Raw genomic sequence first — 23,738 nt, 5'->3', positions numbered from 1 at the left:
AGGGACTGTTAAAAAAGTTTTCTTTTTCTCTTGGGATACTGCAAACCAGAGAATTAAGCACTGTTATTACAGTGATTTTTAGAGAAATAACAATGGAGTAAGGTAATAAATTTCCTTGTCATTGTGACGGAAAGTAGGAGCCCAACTCATTCACTCAACAGTTACCTAAGGATTGCCTGTTCTCTATGAAGCCAGAGAAATCCCACAAAGAACCAGGGCAGGGAGCAGCTGTAAGTGAAGTGGGCTGGAAGAGTTTTCAGGTCTAAGCAGATACCTGCAAACACAAACGTGCCAAAAGCAGGCTGCGGGGGAGTGGGAACATGAGGGTTGCCATGGCTCCTGAGCAATCAGCCAGGCACATCCAGCAGCAGGGAGAGGTCTGGGGACAGTCCTGGGATGCTGTGCAGGGAAGTGCTGGGACAGGAGCTGGGCTGGCACAGGCTCTGCCCCTCTGACAGGAACTGTCCAGACAACTGCACCTACATTCCCTCCCAGAAAAATGAGCTTCCTCACTCGGAAAGCAAATCTGGGAGGGAAATAAAAAGCACAAGATGTGGCTACTTCAGCATAAAATAGGAGATACAATTCTTAAATGTATGCTAAGGGGGCTGGAGTACAACAGCTTTCCCAAACACAACACTCTTCTTTGCAGCTCAGCCTCTCTTGAAGACTCTGCTGTACAAAAAGGGGAATCCTTCTCATCAAGGTCATGACTCAAGCAGACTTGTCTCTTTTTGAACTGTTAATAATGTCAAGGAGCCTGAGATCTGCCCTCCAATCATCTGCCAGTCACTTTTTCAGGTGACTCCAGTGACCAGCACTCACAATGTCATGATACAAATTGGCAGATGCCTGTTGCCAGAAAACTTTATTCTTGTCAGCTCAGCCATGTGAGTAGCAGTAGGTGGTAGTAACTCACTGTCATGCACAATTATATTTCAGTGGTAATAACACTGCAGTGAAGGTTTCGCTGCTGGAGACCCTTAATATGGCTCAAGAGAGAGGGTAAGTGGCGAGACAGAATCAAAAACTCAAAAAAGAAGTTTGGAGTCTGACTAGGGCATGTACAGAGTTCATATCCCCAAAGGTAATCAGTCAGCAGTGCACCAGAAAATTGCCCAAGCTGTTGTGAATGACATACACAAGGAAATCTATTCCTACTTTTTTCTTAATTATAAGCAAGGAATGGCATTAAAATTCTTTCTACCATTCTTCATATGCTATTCTTTTACAAATTACTAAAAACTAACATCAAAGAGAAACAAATGAAGAAGGGAAGTGAGAAAAAAGAAGTCTATTAGGAATTTCCCCTCAGGAAAAAAACAACCAACAACCACAAAGAAAAACTACAAACAAACCCCCCTCCAAAACACTGCAAAAAAACAAACAAACAAAATGCCCAACAAATCCCAACGAAAAAAATATTGCCACTTGGTATATTCTGTACCATCCTAAAACCTAAAAGAGTAATTTACTCAAGCATTTTTATGAGTCAAAGGAAAGTTATCCTTTTAGCCTGCATAGCTGAGCACTGTCATGGGACACAAGAAAAGCCAGAGGCAAAACCAACACAAAACAAACACAAACCCAAAACCAGCACTCTTTCGCCCCAAATCCTCTTAGTTTGTAAAAACAAATTACAAACAAGAATTGTTTTTTGCCTCACAATAAAGAAGGTCAGCACAATTTCTTTTCCTGTCAAATCTGTCTTTAATGGAATCCCTAATTTACTCCTTTTTGCTTCAGGAAGGTGAATAAAAGTAATAGGAGAAGAAATCAAAAAGCATCTGCAAAAGTTGATAGGACCAAAGATAAGATCTTAAAATGGCCAACTGTGTACCAGCTTTGCTTTCTTAAAAGGCTGTTGCTCACACTTATTTTTAAAGTCTGACTCATCCTGGTTTGAATTTGATTTCTGCATCACCTGGATTACAGAGCACCCTGCTTTGCAGCTGACTCCATTCAATATTTTATTTTGTATTTTTTAATTTCCTTTCTATTTAAAAGCAAAATCTTGCCCAGAATTGGAAGTTTTCCACTCAGGTAAGCAAGAAACATCTATAGAAAGGATTTTCTAGCTGATTCACCAAGACTTTTTCATGGTGATTCATATGCCAAGTGATATTATTAGATTTGGTGTTGCCAGGACATTCCTACAGTACAATTTAATATTAATTGGAAGTCTGGTTTCTCCCTTAAGTTCCTGGGGAAAGCAGCCAGACCTGATAATGGAAAATGAGAAGGTACCAGAGAATTATCTGTCTAAACTGAAATCACAGGACAAGTGCTTAACTCATAAAGTAGTACAATGAAGAGGAGAAAGAAAGAAGAAAAGAAAAATGTTACTAAGTCTCTGAACTTTAACTTGTATCCTCACAAGCTCACTATCTCTGGTGCTCCTTCCCAAAAAATGTGTTATATCTGCAGTGTTCCACTGCCTTTGTACTGGTCCCTGTGGTAACTTCAAGAGCTCTCCTTAGCAGGTTCCCTTGATTTATCCAAATATCCCAGTTAATACACTTTAAAGGCAGAAGGAACCACTATTAGCATGTAGGCAGAAAGGCAAAGAATACTCTCTGTGGTGATGTCTGCAGAGACTTATGATTTTTCATAGGATGGCCAGGGTTGACAGGGAGCTAAACATCAACTAATTACAGCTGCCCTATTGTGGATATAAATTTATGTGACTTACATGTGGTTTACAACAGGTAGAAGGTGAAAACATAGTATTTTACATTTCAGATCTATATATTCTATTTATGACCTAGAGATGAAGAGAAGTCTGATCTGGGCATTACTAAGCTAAGAATTCTAGGCAAAAATCAAAAACCTCAGACTGCTGGGTATTTCTTGCCTATTGACACTTGTCCATTGGCAATGACATGTAAATAAGTGGTATTTCAAAGACTGGTCGCTGGCTACTGTAGGATATATTTTTTACATTTCAAGTAATCATTTAAAGGCACAAAACAGAACTTGGTTTCAGCTGTGAATCCAGTTCAGTCATTTTTACCAATCCCTTAAAACCCTTTTCACTTTTATGCATTCCTAGTCCATATATGCTTCAGAAATAGGACACTATTATAAGAAATCCTTTCCTGGTCAGAATCAAGATGTGTGAGAAACTGCTCTGAAGCAGATGGCTACTTGTGAAGGGGTTAGAAAAAAAGTCATATAAAACATTTTGATCCTCTAAGTATAGATTATTTCACTTAAAGCACCTTATTTATATTATGGATGAACCTATACTTATTTTAAAAATGATAAGTTTAATTATAAATTAAATACAATTCTAAAAGACATCCCTCTCTGACTGAAAGACTAAAAATATTTTTTCTTAAATAGTCCCCATTTCCTGAAAATTATGTTTTATCTTCTCATCGGCTGAGGGATTTGCAAAGCAGCCCATGAGATATCTGCACTAGTGGAATGCTGATCAGCCTGGCAGATGGCTCTTTTGGGCCGATGTTTTCAGAGGGTTTGATCATTAACTGGGATTGACCTGTTGGAATGAATCCAGAGGAAAGCCACTCAGCTGATCACAGAGCTGGAACACCTCGCCTGTAAAGACAAATTGAGTTGGGGTTATTCAGGCTGGAGAAGGCTCCAGGGAGACCTTGGAGCCCCTTCCAGTGCCTAAAGTGGCTACAGGAGAGGTGGAGAGGGGCTTTGGGCAAGGGTATGGAGTGACACGACAAGGGGCAATGGCCTCAAGCTGGAGAAGAGCTGGTTTACATTGGATGTTAGGAAGAAATTCATTCCTGTGAGGGTGGGGAGGCAGCGGCACAGGTTGCCCAGGAAAGCTGTGGATTCCCATCCCTGGAAGTGTTCAAAATCAGGCTGGATGGGGGTCTGAGTAACCTGGGATAGTGGAAGGTGTCCCTGCCCATGGCAGGGGAGTAGGAACCAGATAATATTTAAGATTCTTTTTAACCCAAACCTTCTGTCATTCCATGATTGCTGTTTTTGCTTCTCGTGGACTCAGGGCTGGACATTTGGACATTTTCTTGTGTCTCACCTGGGATGGAAGTGTCATATCTATTTTATAAGGAAATCGTGCAGATTAAATGTGTTTCATAAAATGGTGTGTCACATCAAGTACATCCCAAGTGTTGCTACATAGTAACTGTAACAGATACGTGTGCCTGAATGTACATATGCACATATAAAACATATAAAACCCTATATTCAAGTACAGAGACATTTTCTGTGGTCAGCACAGAGGAGTCACACTGTCTTCCTTACAGGACTGTTTCTCTGACTGATCTAATTAAGTATAACATTGCATGTACAGTGATTATTCTATAGAAAATAATTCTCCATATTCAGAGAACTTTCTGTCTTAGCATTTAGAGAAGTTTCCGATTTCTTCTTTTACATACTACCTAAACAAACAAAAAAAAGTTTATGAGATCAGCCATCATTTTTCCCATTACAGGGACAATAGGCTGGCATTCCTTGAAAAAGTCTCCAGCTACACAAGTTTCATGAAAGATATTTTCCAAACCCAGTGCAGTCTGTTGCTGTGCTCAGGGTGTATTTAGCTGACTGCATTTAGTACCACATCACAGCGATGCTGCTGTTTAGGAGAGTATGACATTTTGGCTCACTTTTCTTGCTGATCAGTAAAGCAACAATGGTTTATAGTTCCTTATATTTCCTTTTATTTCTTTGTTGTTTGATAAATATTGATACTCTTAGGCTCTCAGGCCCTGACATGGCAAACGTATCCACATGACTGCAACTAACTGAGGTGAAGCAAACTGGACCACTTACTGAGAAAAATATGCATGCACTTAAAAACTTTATGAGTACTTCAGCTAAAGAACATTGCATCAATTTTAGGCAACAGCCTTATTTCAGTAACATCTCTGATGCCCAAAATCTGCTTGAAGATACACTTGATAACACATCCCATTGTTTCCTACAGTTTCTCTCACTGTTTATCATGGGACTGAAACCTGGGTGCTTGATTTTTTTTTTTTCATAGTCTCATATATAAATTTTCACACATAAATATTACAATAGAATGGATCAAAATATAGCTGAATTTTTACAGAGGTTTAAAAGACCATTTTACAAGAAAATAGTGCTACTGTTACTATTTCTTGCACAGAGAATCAGCCAGTATCTAGGGAAGCACAATGATAGCTGTAACAGTTAAATTTTCTGGGTAAATGTAGAAATATTTTCCTGTGATGCATCAGCAAAATCAAGCAAAAAAAAAAAAAAAACCAACCAAAAAGCCAACAACAACAAAAAAAAAATCATACAAAATGTCAGAATATTCCCAGAGGCCTAAAATATGAGAATTGCAACATCAACAAACTTTTGTGTGAGATAAATCAAGTAAATTAATTTGGGACATCTGTAGCTGCAAACACTAGTGGGAATGGCATACAGCCTACCTGATTGCTGTTACTCCCTATGTGCTGTAGACATAAAGTCAACAAATAGTATTTTGGGTCACATCTTACCTTAAATACCCCAGCTGCTCTCACAAAATTTGGTCCTACCTTTACCAGAAACCAGCTGGGTGTCCTGGCCTGTGCCCAGTGTGAGATCTGCACTGTCGTTTTGCCCTGATGAAAAGAACTTGTCCTTCAGCTTTGGTTAGAAACTGAAGCACCTGTTTTGTTTCAAAATCCTCTGAGAAATCTATCTCTATCATGAATATAATGTCAAAAAATGTCAACAAAAGCTGTCTCCCTCTAGAAATGTTTTTTTGGAACAACCTGTGGTTGCACTGCAGTTCAGTAGTTCACAGCTATCTGCAGGAGCACTTTGTACCTCCACTTTGAGGAGGCTGGAGTCCCACAGGGAACTATTATTTTTTTCCTGTATATTTGACATGTTCAGCTGTTAGTGCTCATTATGGTCATTATGAGTTATTACTCTTCATTATGCTGTTAGGCAGATGACACCTAGATTTACTGAACTGATGCTGATGGGGGTGGAAGAACCTTTCTTCTCAGATACAGATCTTCTATGATCAAAAAGGAGAACTAAAAATGCTTGAGATGAGAGGAAGAAAAAGAAGTATTGGAAGAAACACCACACTTTGAAACCAAAACCAGTGACATCAAACCACATCTGCCATTCAGAGTCGTGTGTACACAGCCCTGTTACATTCACCTCCCTCTGTTTGTTTCTCTAACAGGCTCTAGGAACCATATAGCTCAGCAACAGCAATGACTCTAAGCTAATTTAAAGAATAATTCCAATATTACTGTTCTATTTCCTCTGCTCCATCACTCATGCAATGACACCTGTCACTTCGGCCACTTACTTTACTGATAAAATTCCAGATAGCCTTATGCACTACAATTTAATTATTCTCTAAAACAAAAATAGAAATATTGGCATAGACAGTTTCTGAAAATTTTACCAAAAGCTGTACAGCAACAGGACTCCTTGGAAAAACTACTGAACTGCAGATTTACTTTTTCCATTTTCTGTTAATACAAATCAGATGCAAATCTAGAGTCTGAAAAGTAGCAAAAATAGTCAGTCCCATAAAAGCTTAAAACAGGTTAAATTCCTTAAATAAGTTATCAAGTTACTTTTTTCAGCCACCATTATTTACTTTTTAAAGACTTTGATGAGCTATTCAGCAAAGGGGGGAGAATACACGACCAGCTGTGATACTTGATTTAGTTTTTTTATGTGAAGAACAAGAGATTAAGCTTCCTAAAAACCAAATGGATCACGATGCCAGATTTTTGGTCTCTCTTCTGTTACTACTCAAGATGTAAGGATACAGTAAACTCTGGCTTTCACATCAACACAGGTCCTTTATTAACTTCCCTGCATGTCACACAATTCAACAGAGCACTTGAGCTCCTTGACAAGAAGCCCTGGAATGGAGTCTCTGAGGGTGTGTGGTACTACAACAGCTTTAAGTGTTATGCACTCATGGGTGTAAAGTGCCTTGTACTGGATGGAGGATCAAGGGAAGGGAAATGCCACCACTACCTGCTCTTTGTTGTAAAACAAGAAAGAAGTGAATAATAATCGTTCCCCTCCTGGGTTCCACTCAGCTGTGCACAGGCAGCAGCCAGGCCAATGTTCCCTGGCTGAGAGACAAAGCAAATGCCATCGAGATGAAAGTCTGGGATGAGATAAGTTATCTTAATCTCCCTGTTACATCTCAGAAACCAAATATTTGCACTGTACATAGCTACAGTATTGGAAGTCTTGGAGTTGTAAGCCCCATCAATCTGTAATGAATCAAAGAGAAAGAAATCCATTAATTAATTAGTCAGGTATAATTAACAAACAGATAAATAGCATGCAGTGGCATTTGTGTAATCCAGAGAAGTTTTAGCACTCTGGGTATTTCCAGTATTGTCTCTTCTGCTGGGAAATAATTGTAAAGGACACTAAAAATCTTTTTTTTTAACCAGACAAATCAAGCCAGAAAGGCATATCCCAGCACTGTGATACAAAATGCCAGCTCAAACTTATGGCATGTCAATTCTTTCCTGCTAGCCAAATTTTCAGTGGTGGAAATCTCTGGAGAGAAAAAAAAAAAAGAATAAATATGTATATCCTTCAACCTCTAACAGACTGAAATGGAATTTTTCTGTCAGAGACAACAGCTTGTATCTACTTTATGTTGATATCATTGTGACAGGAGCAATATCACTTTTAAATAAATATAAATAAATATATATTCTGACTTGATTTCCTAATCATTGATGAAGGAATTCTCTGAATAGCTTTTTGTTCCTGACTAACCATTGCCTGGTGGCTAATCCTGCTCCAATAAATATAATCTAGTGCTTTCTTTATGATCCAGACTTTTATTGCCAGATGTCAGGAATGCAGTGGACAATTACATCACATTATAAATACGGGGCTTGATCCAACACAGTTAAAATTAATGAGTTTTTTATTGCCTGAAATTTGCTAGAATCAAGGACATAATTAAAAGATATGGTCTCACTTTTAAGCACAATCTATGCATTTGTGATAACCCTATTCACAGTATGTAATAATAGTGTGACTATCTTGTACATTAAAAGGTCAGTATGGGTGTAGTTTTCACTGGGAAAAAAAGTTGTTTTCAATAGTTGGGTTATGTTTATTTAAAACCAGACAATTTTATTATTGTGATCCAGTAAAATGCTAAAATGGCTTTATTAGGATAATCAAGAGCAATAAGTGTCTTTAGAATTACTAATATTTATTTTAAAATTGATACATAAACCAAATATTGGTCAAGTGGAAATCACACTTTTTCCTGCACTGAGATTCCAAGGGGAAAATATTTATTTTTCCAGTTTCCTTAAGAGTAAACCTTCACTATTTTCTTTGCTGTGTTCTCCAAGACTCAGACTCAATAAAAATCTATTCCATGTTAATTTTATCCATGTAAGCAACCTAACTGCAATCAGCAGAACTACTCATATTTATAGTTAATCAGGACCAACAGAAATCACAGTGGTTATAAACCCACAAAAACTATTTTAGCAACAAAGAGCAGGGACACCAAAAGGAAGGAAATATCAAACCCATGGTTTTTTAAAGGGTCTAGACTTCCTCCTGTACTCTTTCTGTCTATCATGCTCCTGAGATAGCCTTTCTTTTATCTCAGACTGCCCTCTTCTTCAGGCTGATGTGAAACAATGTGCAAATCACAGAATCATTAAGGTTGGAAAAAACCTCCAGGGTCATAAGGTCCAACCATAAACCCAGCCCTGCCATGTTCACCACTCAACCACAGCTCCACCTCTTTTTGAACAATTCCAGGGACAGGAATGGCACAGCTTCAGATCTGAGAGCACAGTAAATTGTGCTTGAAAAATACCAGTGAAACCAAGAAGCTTAAAAAGAAGTAGACATCTTTCTCAGGGAATGAGTGAGTAGAAGAAAATGGAAAATAGGACTGTCCTCAGCAGGACCAGGAGTTGGAGCTTGATGATCCTTGTGGGTCCCTTCCAACTCAGGATATTCTATGTTTCTGTGGAATCATAAGGCAGAACAGTTTGGTGCAGTAGGAAATACAATCTTGTCTAACTGAAATAAAAGCAGCAGTTCTTTTTTAAGATATCACACAACCTACAATTTCATTCCTGGTTTTAAGCAATTTCATATATTATTAGTATTTTCAAGATCTTTAAAGTTGCTCAGTATTTGCTGCAAATCCATTCCTATAGTGCTATTTGTTAAAGATCAGAGAACTTTAAGGAAAACTTTAGCACATGTTTAAAGTTGCTTTAAATTACACAAATTGCTAAAACTTCTACACTCTCCCTTTCCTGCCTTTAGTGGCACAGAATGTTTGCTAGCATGGCACAGAAAAAGGAATTGTGAACTTTATAGCGCAGCGAACAAGTGATTGTTTGTCCTGCTGAGTGTTAGTTCTGACCCAGGTAGCAGTGTTTTATAGTCTGAAGATCAAAGTGCAGCTTACCCATCAAAATCACATTCCAGCTTTGTTTATTACTCTCTTAACCTTTCATCTGTGCTTTACACAGTGCTGAGAAATATATATATATATATAAAATGTTCAGAAAGCCCTGTTTTGGTGAGTCATCTTTACTTCTTTACTTATCAGAGTATAACAAGCTCTTTGCTCTTCTTGAAACTCTTCCATCTTTAAAACTACTATAATATTCCTTCTGAAAAATGAGTGACTTAATATACAAAATACATTTTCAGCTTTCAGAAAAAGTACTTCAACTTGTTTGATTCACCTTAGAAATATTGATGTTAAAGGGTTGCTAATATTGAAAACACTTAATGAAATAATAAGATTTATCACTAGCATTGAGTTATATTTTTTTGTTGTCTTTTTAAACTAAAATTTTTGGGTTGTAAATTTCTTTTTTAAGGAGATGCAGCAAATAATATAAGATATATGTAAACACTCTCAAGGGAAAACACACCCATTTATCAGTTGTATTCTTACAGAGAAATCCCCAAAGATGTCTCTAAAACAGATCTCTAGGTTCTGCAAGTTGTTAAGCACAGGATATTTAACCTCCTTTTTGCAACTGCTTCATTCCAAAACATTTCACTACTTGGATTTACTGAGAAGCTGCTTTTAAAAGTACTTTCAATCTGCTTTATTCATGTCAATTGCAGAAAGCTATTAGCTGTAATTGGCAATTTAATTTTTTTTCCTTTTTGCTGCTTTTAGTGTATGATCAGCTTCCAAAAAGTAAGGTTTTAGAATTTCACTAATGTACCCTAAGTGATGTATTCATCTGTAGCACAGGCAGATTTTAGTTAAGAAATTGGTCTTTATCAACTTGTGATTTTTCAATACGTGTCAAGAGATGTGAAAAAATATGTCCTCAGAAATTGCCAAATTGTCTGGAAAAGGAACAGTGAGATGAGTGACAGCACAGAGGAAACACTCTGGCATGACAAAAACAAAGAAAAAAACCCCCAGGATGCCAGTGTTGGAGGCTGAACCAAGTAAATGTCACCAAATTAGAACAATTCAACACCCAGCTTACACTGGATCCTTTCCTAAGACGAAAAACAGGCAAAGAAGGGAGAGAAATAGTAGTCTTCCACTGTCTTAAAACTTGCAGGCAATCTTTAGGATTCCTTAAAATCAGGAGCTCCATTCCCAAAAAACCAAATTCCAGCTGAGAAAGCTACAGCATAAGACTTCAGTTGATCTAACCTGTGACCATTTGATTCTCACCCACCTCCACCCCCCTGTTCAATTCTTGGGCAGTGCTACAGTAAATGCAGGGTTTACCAAAAGACCTGGAAAGGCTTAGGTGTGAAAATGGTTCTGCATCTCTGCTCTGGACATAAGCCTGGTTAAATTTTCAGGAGACAGATCATTATCTCTCACTGCCAGGCTGTCAAAACAGAGCCAGTTTACTCCACTGGAATGGCAGAACGAGCAATCCCTTCTGTGCCCATGAGCCACAGGCTGAAACCATAGCACATGTGAGTAGCTGATACATCTACTGGTGTCAAAAAAAGGTAGTAGTGCTTTGCAGAAAAGCGTATTTGTTGCCTAAGACAACTATAATGGGCTAATTCATTTTTAGGAGAGCCCAGACTATGCAGAGAGAAGGTTTACAAAGAAAATCAGGAGTTAAAAGAACAGGTAGATGTCTAGAGAATAATTAATCTGCCCTCTCACAGTACTCAGGACCCACTGCTCTGCCTTAAGATCACAGAATCACAGCCTTGAGGTAACTGGGACCTCTGGAGATTTCAGGTCACCATCTCCCCTGCTGGACCAGGGTCAACTACAACAGGTTACTCAGGCCTGTGTCCAGGTGGGGTTTGGATAACTCTGTGCCCTGGAGACTCCCCAGCCTCTCTGGGCAACCTGATCCAGCATCTGACCACCCTCAGAATAAACAAGGATTTTATTTCTGGACTTTCCTCTATACTTGGTGCCCACTGCCACTTGTCCTTTTGCTAGATGCCACCAAGAGTCTGATTTTGTTTTGTTAAATCTTCTTCATTCTCTATAAACTCACATTGAAGCTAGTGAAAGCCAGACTCGTCACAAGTTTGTTTTAATTTTCTTTGGCTTTTTGCATATTGCTCGCTTGGCAGAGAGAAGAACCACGTTCTGAATATGTTTCTTCTGTGTTCTGCAACTTTGCAGGATGACTTTAACAACAAGTAACTGTTAGCACACATTGATCGTCACAAGTAATTTTGTTTCTTTCAGTGAGATCGATTATCTTTACCTAAATCATACAGATCTCCTGGGAGGAAACACTGAGAAGATACAGAGAATGTGATGGGAAAAGCTTTTAAAGGACTAAAAAAGTTTTAGCAGCAGAGGAATAAGAGCTCGTGTAAATGAAAAGCACAATCTCATGACAAAAGCTCTCAGCTGTACAGTCACACAAAGGAACTTACCTATTTCCATCATCCAAATGCCAGCATTCAGTTGTTAATGGGAAATAAACCCTCTTGGGCTCATTTTTCAAAATTATTTTGTTGGAGTATTGTAAGGGAACAATATAAAAGCAGAGCAAGACTCACATACTCTGAATGCAATATCCAGAATTCGTTCAGAGTCATTCTGGAACACTGCAGACTGCAGGAGTGAGCCACAGAGGTGCTTAGAAGAATGGGAGTAAGAGAGAGAGAAACAAACACATGGACCCAGTTTTCTTTGGTGCTCAAGGCAGCAGAAACTAAACCTGCACCTCTTTCAGAGACACTGCACCAGGCTGCTCTACAGATGCAAAACCTTGTTGATACAAACACCTAATATTTCCTGTTTGTGCTTAGTCCTGGTAAAAATAGATCCGGTTCTAGCAAAGTTGATGGTTCCTAATGACAGCTGCTCGCCACCACCTTGCAAGAAGAGCTGCTCTGTGATAGCCTGGAACTGGATCTGGTTGCAAGACAACATTGTTTGCAAGAGAAGGGCTTTTTTCAACATTTTTAAGATGATCCAGACTTTTTTCTAACTCTCAGCTGCATCTCTGATACACTATAGCCAAGCAATGATAGTTTTTGTTCATATTTTTTATGTCTCAAGGAAACAAAAGAAGCTTAAAACCGTGAATTTATTCTTCATAATACTTTTTCAATATTATCAGTTCCACTACACCTACTGAATATACTCCTGTTTGTAAATTTGTTTGTACACGGTACTTGCAAAAGAAACCTATCAAGAACATCTGCTGCCATGACTGAATTTGAACCAGAGATCAAAACACTACTTATGAAATATTTATAAAAAGAAACCAGCCAACAACTATATAGAACTTTCAAAGGATAAAAAAGCAACATGATGTGCTTATGAGGGGTAGAGGAAAAGAAATGTGTGCATTGTTTTAAATCCATTTAAAAATAGAACCTTAAATTTGAAATTGTGATCATTACTTCTATAGCATCTACCTTAGAAAAAACTGCAAAGATGAAATTCAGGCACTACCATAGGTGTTGAATTTTGTGATTGCTGGAAAATGCAGGTAATATCTTGTATTTATCAATAACATTTTTAAAGCACATATTCAGCTGGAGGGAACCCACATTAGAAAAGCTCTATGCTAGCAAGGTAGTTGTCAAGTGATTTGTTATCAGAAAGAAAATAAATGAAATAGTGAGTACATTTCTACTTTAGGTTATCTTTAATAGTAATTCAAGAACCTAATGATAACCAAATTCCAAGCAAATGAGCTATCAGTTACAACAACAGGAGAAACCCAGTGATGAAAAGGACTTTAAGCTTTGAACACACAGGATGGGCAAGCCCATGAAGTATCAAAAGAGAAAATTTTAAGTAATAGAACCATAGAATGGTTTGGGTTGGAAGGAACCATAAAGATCACCCAGTTCCATCCCCTGCCATGGGCAGGGACACCTTCTACTATCCCAGGTTGCTCCAAGCCCTTTCCAGTCTGGCCTTGGACTCTTCCAGGCATGAGGCAACCACAGCTCCTCTGGGCACCCTGTGCCAGGGCCTCCCCACCCTCACAGGGGAGAATTTTTTTCTGATATCTAATATAAACCTACTCTCTGTTTGAAGCCATTGCCCCTTGTTCTCTCATTCCAGGCCCTTGTAAAAAGTCTCTCTCCATTTTTGTAGCTCCTTCAGGTGCTGGGAGGCCACAATTAGGTCACTCTGAAGCCTTTTCTTTTCTAGGCTGAACAAACCCAATTGTCCCAGTCTTTCCCCATAGGAGAGGTAAATGATCAGAAAAAAATGGTAGAAAGAAAGTTAATATTCCTTTTAATGTGAACATTTCCCTTTCACTCCACCATAATTTAGCCATCCTAGTCAAGGACTGTATAATGGCAAAAGGAAAATATTTAGAGAACGTTTTTCAAGAGGCACGTAATAATAAAGTGAGTGATTCTATCACCAGGGTGCTCAGGAGTGCATTTTACAGGGTCATTAATATGGCTCATGGGTAGCTGAAAGCTCATGGCCTTTGGCCCCTCAGCACACAGGGCTCGGTGAAGGACACCCCCCTGCGTGACTGCTTCAGCAAAGCCTCACAGATGAAATGCAAACCCATCTCCAGTGGAGACACAGCATTTACCTGGAGCTGAAAGGAAAATTCCAGTCATTGAAGCAAATCAATTAATGTGCAATAAATTATACTGAAGAGTAGGGATGGAAACAAACATTTTGGGAAGAAATTCAGTACCCTGTGTGTTTCCTGTTGGAATGAGTAATAGGATACAAATAACTGCTTAGCAAACTCATGGGATATTAGAACCTAAGTAAGCAAAACAGCTTGGGGGTATGTTTGCCTTATCTTTTTGAAATTATATGGAGTTATATGGTTCTCTGCCTCCTTTCTTTTAATATTTTGTGCTTCTGTACTGAACACTTCATTCTTCAATAATAAAATAAATAGTAAAGAAATTTGTCAGCATACCTATGGAAATTTAAGACCCCTCAACCAAAATCCTGGTGGAAAGCCTTGAGAAAATGAACAAATTATAATGAATAAGGGAGATTTCATAAAAACAAACATCCAAGAACCGACAAAAAAAACCACAGCAAAAATGATTTTTAAAATCAGTAGAATTCTTGGATCTGTACAGAGTCACCCAGACAAAGACTTCTCAACTCTCTTTCATTCTATTTCATAAGGATCTTGAAAAAATAGTGAAAAATTACTGCAGAACAAAGAAAAATGCCAGTAAGATTTATTTCTGAAGTAATAACCACCCTAAAACATGGAGGACAGATTTCAAATTCTTAATTAAAGTGCGTAAGTCATCTTTCTTTTCTCAAAAATATTTTTAGCTTGCAACATGTAAAACACAAGATATATTCAAAATACTTTTGCAAATACATAAGTATCTAGTATTTATATTTGCTGGAAGGCAGTTTTCATACTTTGCTTAACAAAGGATATTAACCAATATACATAATTTCCTCTGGCCTTTCATAGACCTTCATGTAGCAGTTTTTCATGTAATAATGTATTCAAATGCAGTTTTTGCCAAAATAATATTTATTTGCCAGTACATCTTGGGATATAAGAAATCGGTGTATCAATCAATGCAGTCTTCTATATATTCTCCATTAGAAGGTAATGCAAATTGCAACATTTTTACTGTAGCATTTTCTAGGTTGGCTGAGGCAGCTATTTACACATGGATCACACATTAAATAGAAGAAAAAATTTAGGACTCTCTCTTGCAGTACTGCTGCCAAGAGAGTTTTTTTCCTCTAGATCTGTTGTTCACATTACTCTTTTTGACCATTAAAAAGTGCTTTTACAACCTTAAAATACAGATCTTGTTCATCTGACTCAAAAATATCGTGGGGTACTACATCAAGGAAGGATCAGAATAATATTTGAGCTAGTACCCATATATGTAAACTAATATGCACACGAAAAACCCATAAAATGAGGAATTTTATGCAATTGAAATGTGTGAAAAATGAGAGCAATATTTGCAATGGAAATCCCTGTCAAAATATCTATTGCTTCCAAAGCCCCACAGTACACAGAAGTGCTTAATTTAAGCTTCAGAAAACTATTTCAATATATGTAATTAAATGCCGTGAACTGGGAATTTAGAAATATTCTATCTACTTGTCCTGCTACTTCTATCATAAATGTTGAAAGAATTTTCATTCACCTTTTTTTCTGGGCTTGAATTACAGCTGCATAAAACTCAGGAATGCAGAGTTCCCGGCCCACCAAGGCTGGGCACAGACCTGACTTAGATGCTGAGCTGCAGAGTATTTCTTGATAGTTTTCTGCTTGGGTTGAAAAACAGAATGTTGGGAACTCAGAGGATTATTTCTGTGTGAGAATGATCTGCAGTGAGATACAAATTGCATAAAAATCCCAATTTATCCCCAGCTCTTGGCTTACAGTCAGACAGATCCTTTCCTGGGAAGTTTGGCATTCTGGCAAAGACAGAGCAGCCTAAATTCTGTTTGCTTCTAAGGATGGGGCCAAATGTGGCTCCCAACAAAGTCTCCCATCACAAGACATCCAAAGGCTTAGGATAGTGTATAGTGTAAAATACAGGTACTATTGTACAGCTGAAACATTAAAAATACAGCAGATTAAAGGTTTTGAAAGGAGATCAGTGATGGTGCAAAAATAATTCAGTCAGATATTACTTACAGCAAAGTGAAGGTAGCTACACATAGCTAGATGATAAAAATTACAAATAACATCACGTAGGACAATAAGGTCAAAGATTTTGGGGGTTTTTTTTGAGGCAGGAAGGTATTTATAACTTGTCCTCAGTGAGCGCTTTTTCTTTCCTATTTTGCAAATATTATCACGCTGAAGTTTATTATGCACTCAAAGATAAATCTGCTATTTAGAAAAACTGGGATACTTTTATTATATGATTAAATATTGATGAAGGAAATTTATCCTACCAAAAAGTAATATGTCTTGACAGAAGTGACACAAACTGCTCTTGTGCCAAAATGAATAAAGTGTGTTACTTGTTATTTTTCTGTTTACCAGAAAAGAAGTCTAGTGAAAAACATCAGAATAAACATGTTATTTAAAAGGTACCTGTACCAAGATAGAAACCTATTCAATGGCAAATAAAATGATGCCTTTGTGCCCTAAAAAATAGAGAAGCGGGTGTGTGTATGCATCTATCCGAGCAGGTGGATAATGTCAATTGGCTGTGCTAGAAAAAGCACAAATAGAAAAGAAATGGTTCATTTTGAGAGTGCACTGTTTATTCAGGGTTCCCATTTCATAAATATCTTGCCTGCTGTGCTCTGCAGTTGACCCTTGAAACATCTCTAGTCAATAACCCATTGTTTACCACACACCCATTTTGTCATTGTGGTGGTACAGACTCAAGTGTGGCAATCTTCCTTTCTCTGCATACCCCACCTCCCTCTGGCTGGCACCAACTCAAAAAAAAAAACCAAACAAACCACTAAAATATCATTAATTACAGCAGGTCTGAGATTTGAATGCTAATTCTATTAATGGACCTATGAAATTAGGACACTGCAAATCTAGATGAGCCATGCTTGGGCCTCCTGCAAACTGGGCTGCCCCGAGGTTACCTGCTGTATTAAATAAGAATTGTCTAATACATTTTTAGAATTCTATGTGTAAATCAGCCCTTGTTAAGTACAGAACCAGGGGGAATAGATAACTGCAGCACTCCTTCTATCTTAACTCCTTCTATTTATCTAGAATCAAATTCATTTGGAGGCCTTCAAACCAAGACTCTGTGATGCCCCAGGCTAAGGTGGGATCAGATCAGGCCTTCTGGACACCCTCTCTACCGCGTAATCCTAAAATATTAAAATTTCATTTATATCTAAAGGAAAACTGTTATGAAGCTGCCAGGGGTCCCTAAAAGTATTTCTAGATTAACGTTCCCTGCATGTTCTTCCATTTCAGAAACTTTGAATGATTTTTGACTGTACATTTTGATGTGTTTTGCTATTAATTTTCCGTCTTTACTTTCAATGTAATGTACTTTTAATTAGGCAATAATATATAATCTTCTGCTCATCTATCACTTTTACTCAAACACGTTAGGAAATGGATAATAGAAGTAAGGCTCATCAGAGACCCTTTAGAGGTGCAGCAAAGCTGGAATAAAATTCCATCTCCTGACAGTACCTTTAAGGTTTCATAAAAAGATAATGGATGTGCTTGTCACCAAAGCTAATGATCAAACATTTTCCCACTTTTACTGGATATTAAATTGTGAACTATAAAAGAAAACCCCACAGTCTAAGCAATGTAGGAAAAAGAGTCTTTTGTACATTTTTTATCTCCTTTGATATCTAACTAACATAAACCTTCTTATTGCACTGTTACTTTCACTGAATGGCCACTATGCCATGAGATGCTTACTTTTACTGAAGTGAAAAGGCTTCTTTTCAGGAGAGACAACTCTCCAGGTTGCAGAATAAGAACATAATAGGTTGTATTTGCAAAAATACTTAAGTGAAACAGAACACTAGTTCATCACAATATCTTTATGAAGTTGACCAAAGCTTTTTCATCTGATATGAAGCAATTTTTGAAAGGGTTATATCTAAATTTTATACATTATTTTGAATCATATTTTACAGACATCTTCTTTTTAATATTTTCAGTAGTGTTACCATGCTGTCAAAATAGAGAGATGAGCAAGGCAGTATAAAAACCCATCCAAACTATGGAAACAATACAAAGTAAATAATTACCAAAATTAGGGTAAATCGGTTTGAGAAATCAGATTAACAGTGAAAGAAGTAGATCTAATTTGAAAGCAATGGGAAAAATTATGGTATGTTCTTCTATTTGAAAAGAGAAAAGTATTAAAACAAAACAAGAAAGTACCTTCTAGTCAATCCCAATGGAATTAGACTCCAGAAATAGGCAGGTACTTCCATGTTGCTCTGAAGCAGCTTTCATTACAATATTTTCTCATCTCTGTGACCTGCAAATGGTCAGCTGATAATTCTTCATCCCGTGAAAAGTTTCACCTGGCTGCATTCTGGAATTACCACGGCACTGATGCACATAAACTTGATCATAAAGGAAAGGCTGTGCTTTGTTTTTTTTGGCCTGTTGGGAATGTGCAGCTCCTTGCTGAGAGCAGGATGGATGAGGGCAGAAATTCTGGGCATGGCACAGGTGGCCCAACACTTACTACAGGGCTGTGTCCTTATATTCCATGTACCTCTTTGGCCAATAAGAGGTTGCAGGTTGGCATCATTCTGCACAGCAGCAAATGCATGTTCGAACCAGAGGTATTTTCCTCATGTACCCAGACACACAGCAACAAAACATTTTATGGCCTAATAAGACTCATCCTCTGTCACTACATTACCCATGAAGTTCCAACAGGAACTAAAAAAGTTAAGAAAAGGCTTTTGTGATGGTATTTTTCACTTTTTCTGTTTTCTGTCACTAATCTGGGTTATATTTGGCATGAATGCTGCAGCCCAGCACAGCTGGCTCACACAACACACTGCTGAAAAAGGGACTTTTGGGCTGCAAAACACAACAAACTTCTAAGAACAGCTCTTCTCAGAAGCAGTTTTGTGCAAGAGGAGCAAATGCCTTTCCACTACCCTCGTTCCTCGTCACATCACTTCAAATTACAGGCAACCAGGCTCTGTCACAAGGGGATGCCCTGCACTGAAGAGCCCCATTGATTTCAGCGCAGTTATTTGGGAAATAGTGTACTGAATAATGTTAGCAGAGCTTTCAGTCTGCTGCAGTGACTTTACTTGTAACATTAAAAGTACTAACTGGCAAAAAAACCCCCCAAAATTCGAAGTGGTGGAACACCTGGATAAGTGTTTTCTATTCGGTAATCCCAGTCAACATTCTCAAACTAGAGCGTGACAGTGTAAATGCAAGACTTAATGACAGTAATAGTTCCTATACCTCCCTCTAAAGGGAAAATTTCATATAATTAAAGAAGGCATAAAGAAGACAATCTCACTCATGGGTGTGCTTCCATTGTAACATGAATTTTGATCTAAAAGTTTAGAATGTTTGCCTTCCTAATGCAGACATTATTCAGAATGCCTAACAGAAAATACAAAATACAGACCATTTTTTCTTTTTATTTATTAACACCTTTTAACCCAGATCCCTTGGAATAACAATTTACTGTTTCTGTAGGGACAACCACTGCCTCTTCAAGAGGTAAAAATTGGAAATTTAAAGCAGTGCTCAACACAGAGTTTCCTCTGAGTCATTATTCCTTCTCCCAATTCAGTTTGTGACCTTCAATAAAAATCGAGTTATTTTCTATTAAAGTTTTATTGAAGTCCTGTGTATTAAAGATAATCAAGAGCAAAGAGTATAAATTAATAAAATGAAGAAACAAATTCCCAGTTAGCATAAACCAGCTCTCTCCTTTCTCTCTGCTACTGAAATCAAAAGCAGTAGTAGCCAATGGTGACCAAAAGCAATCTCCTTCTCTAAATAAACCTTTCATAAGAAAGAACACAGAAAACAGCACTGGCAAATCTGTCGATCATGATCTTTTCTGGACATTGAATAGACTCCTTTTATAAATCTTTTTCATTTTCTTAATGAAAATTAAATAAAATGCTCCTGCTTTTTACCAAGTGAATATATTTTGAGTAAACATTTGACATCACAAATCAGCTGAGTTTAAAATCCAAACTTCATATTTGTCCTTTCCCAAAGAGAAGCCATAAAAATATATCTGCACTGTCCTTCAAGGCTATTAGACTGCTTCTGCAGTATTTCTTCTTGGTGAAATTGCTTGCACAAGACTTGCATTGAAAAAGAATCTAAAGAAGACATAAATAGTCTGTTTCAAATGGCTTCTTATTCAGTAGTCCCCAGTTTCCCAGGGCAAACAGTTCTCTTTTCCATCATCTTTATCTAAGGACAGTTTCTAACAGACTTTCGTTCTCAGACTTGTTTCAAAGACAAAATTGGCCCAGGGAACTCACCAGGGCTTTGGGGTTTTTCTGGATTGTGTGTTTGGTTTATTTTGTTGGTGCTTTTTTTGGTTTTGGTTTGGTTTTGGTTTTTTTGTAATTTAAATGCACTTGCTCCGTCCTTCTTTAGTTTTTGTTGTTGTTTTCTCTTTACCAAATGGATTTCACTATTAAGCATTTTCTAATGATTTATTTAGAAGTAAATCTTGCATCTCCACAAAATGCAACTCCTCGAGCAGATTAGTCCATAAAACAAAGGATCTTTCAACTCGGAATAAACAGAAAAATAATCTGAACTGCATCAAAATCTGTCTACTGTGTACTTAACAGCAGTACTGTGAGGAACCTAATGTCAAAATCCCCAGTCCCATCACGACTGATCTGGAAGAAAATGTTGCTATTGCAGCTCTAAACATTTATTGAATGATAGTGATTTATCAGGTGATTCATTTAAGAAAAGTCAACATCTTGGTGAAACAATGGCAGACAATTCACGGAGATCACCTAAATAAAGACATATATCCACAAAAGACTGATACAAGAAACCAGACCAATAAAGGTCACATGAAAGGGAGAAGACAGACCTTATTTTGTCCCTACATCTTCTCCTATGATAAATAATTCTTTAAATATTCCTTCTGCCTGCAAAGCCAGGCATTTTACACGGTGGCAAAGTGAGATCCAAGCATCCCACAGACGCCAGTCAGTGGAGCTGGACCTCTCGCCTCGTGGGATATGATCAGGTAAGGGAAGTTGAGAATTTTCCACCTACGTTTTCATAAAACCATATCTCAATGTGACTGCAAAGGGTAACATCCTCCTGGAACAAGGAGGAACAAGGGTTTCAAAACATCAAACTTAAAAGCTGATATCTACTACAATTGTGCAAAGTCCTACCCTGATGGTATCTGTAGATCAGAAAAGAAAGAAAGGCAGGAAAAACTTAAACTTTTCGAACTTTCTTTTCTGATTTTCTTTTTTTTTTGCTGCTGTGTTTCTCCACTACCTATTTAATGATACATCATCATTATTTGTTTAATGCACAACAGATAGGCGTTGCACCAAATACAACAGATGTGTATGAGTTCTACATAAACAGCATTGGTTTTACTAAGAAAACCCTGCAAACCTGACACAGGGTTATTTTAGTTGGTTTGAAAGTAATATCAAGCATTCATACCAATCACTGGATTCTGCTGTGAATTTTAGAGGTTTTACTGTAATAGGTCCCACTTAAAACAAAATTAGCTCTTTGACCCTTGAGGCTCAGTAAAGACCACAAAGCCCAAAGAATCACAAAAGCATGAACAAAAATTAAATCCTCCTAAGCTCAGTGAGATGTTAGCTGTGGGTTACCTCAGGGATCAGTGTTAATTTAGAAGTGGAAAAACCATTATCATCAACAAAAGTGTATTAATTTTCATCTTTCAAGCAACTAGCCCTTTTAAACACTGCAATTACTAATGACTGAGGAATAAAACTAAATAATATACAAAAATAAACAGCCCTTTCAGATAATAGATACTTTCTTTTATACTGGCATATAATACAGAGAAATGTTGTTTGAGACATCAAAGACAGGCACTAGTGTCAAATTGAAATGTTGATTAGAGGCACAGGTAACAGATTATTTATTAACTGCTGTACTAATATGTGTCCAGGACTTGAAGTCATCACGTAATTGGAAAACAGGAGGAAGAAAAACATACAAAATACCAGAGCTTCCATACTTAAAGTGGTACATCATGACTGAAGTTTCCAGTACCAAGGAAATAAGCCCAGACAATAATAGTTATGATCTTTCTGGAAGTCATTCAATTCCTTGTAAAACAGTTGTGGTAGAATAAGTTTCAAAATCTAAAGTCAAAATCCATTCCCTCCCCCTGAAATTAGTATGTCAAATTTTTAACAAAAATGAAAATGTTGGAAGAAAATTACCCAGATGAGCAAAGCAGAACCAAGGCTTTTGGGGACTGTGCTAACTGAATTCAAAACACCAAGAACAGAGCAACAACAAACAAAGAACGACAACCCAAAAGTAAACCAGAGCAGGTAATATTTGAAAATAAAGCTGACTGGTCTTCAGAACAAACTCTCTGCTGTGAATGACACTTGGTCTGTCACACCCCTTCAGATGTTACAGGGAACACTCTTACACCTATTCTTATACCTATATAAGTCTTCTGAAGTTACTGTACTGATCTCCATAATATCCCAGGATCCAACTCCTGCTCTCAGGAGTCTTAGCATGCAATATTTTGGTAGAATATGCAGAAACACCCACCCTACAGTCAATGCAGAAAAACCCCCCAAAAATCACATTGTCTCAAGAGCTGGTGGACTTTATCATGCATGTGACTACACTGAGCAAATAAGGGAGGAATTTTTTTTCCATAAATAAAAGGTCCCAGAGGGAGACCATACACCTCTACCAACAGCACGAGCACATCCTATTGAATGTATTTGAAACAATCAAAGGTTACTCTTTCATTCTGTAATTCATTATCTGGAAAAGAAATACTAGAGGTATTTGAATGACACCCATGACACTTCTCAAAACCACAGTGAAGCTCAAAACAAACAGGTAAAAAGATGTTTTCAAAACATCCTTTTTCAAAGCATGAAAAAAGCATGGTACCCTAAAGTTAGTCTTTTTCATTCCAATACAAAACCCTACCCTCTATGACTTAACATTTAAAAAAAATTCATTTAGCTGTCCATGAATTAAAGCATTAGTGTTATTCACAGAAATAAAACAAAAAAAAAAAAAAAAAGAGAAGAGTAACTCTTCTGTCTGGACAGCTCAGCAATGGGAATACCTGTTTCATGTAGCATGACAGCAGGCTCTTCCAGAAAATACCTGCCATGTCTTTATATCTCATCCCCAGAATACAAACCTTATATTTGACAAAGAAAATTTAAAAATACTTGTTTGCTCTTCTGCCTTTTTTTTTTTTTTTTAAAGTACATTCTCACATGTAATATGAATTGCATTGCAGATAGCAGGGATTAGTGGAAAGCTGAAAGCTTCTTACCAAGTACCCCAAGGCGATAGTTGACTGTGATGACTATCACATTCCCATAACTTGCTAGGACACTGCCATCATATAAATTTCCAGTGCCTTCCATGTAGGACCCTCCATGAATATACACCATCACAGGCTTAGGTCCCCCACTGTCCCGAATGTCTGGAAAAAATATTAAGACACATTTTATCTCAAGAAAGCACCAAAGAAGATACATGCAATATGCAATATTTTATATATATATATTTTTTTTTTTTAATTTAGTGAGGTTATTTTTTTCTCGAAGTGTTTCTCAAGCAACATCTTTTACATAAGGAAATGGGCAGGTGGGCATAAGTGTTTCTTTGTGGCTTTTTCTTAAATACAAAAATTTTTTT

At 37.4% G+C, this 23,738-nt stretch overlaps 1 protein-coding gene across 10 annotated transcripts in view; it reads right to left on the bottom strand.

Moving 5' to 3' along the window:
• NLGN1 (neuroligin 1) overlaps positions 1–23,738 on the bottom strand; it is a 428,516-nt gene that overhangs the window by 170,670 nt on the left and 234,108 nt on the right. For 9 of the 10 annotated variants that reach the window (XM_017726887.1, XM_008644479.2, XM_017726888.1 and 6 more), the window contains one exon: positions 23,371–23,523. The exons of the other annotated variant lie outside the window; for it this stretch is intronic. In XM_017726887.1, coding sequence (XP_017582376.1) covers positions 23,371–23,523 — 153 coding nt within the window. The remainder of the gene's footprint in view (positions 1–23,370; positions 23,524–23,738) is intronic. 10 annotated transcript variants of the gene reach the window in all.

The sequence above is a fragment of the Corvus brachyrhynchos genome, unplaced genomic scaffold (genome assembly GCF_000691975.1).
Source record: "Corvus brachyrhynchos isolate BGI_N302 unplaced genomic scaffold, ASM69197v1 scaffold162, whole genome shotgun sequence".
Lineage (NCBI taxonomy): Eukaryota > Metazoa > Chordata > Aves > Passeriformes > Corvidae > Corvus > Corvus brachyrhynchos.
This window is presented reverse-complemented; position numbering and strand designations above follow the sequence as displayed.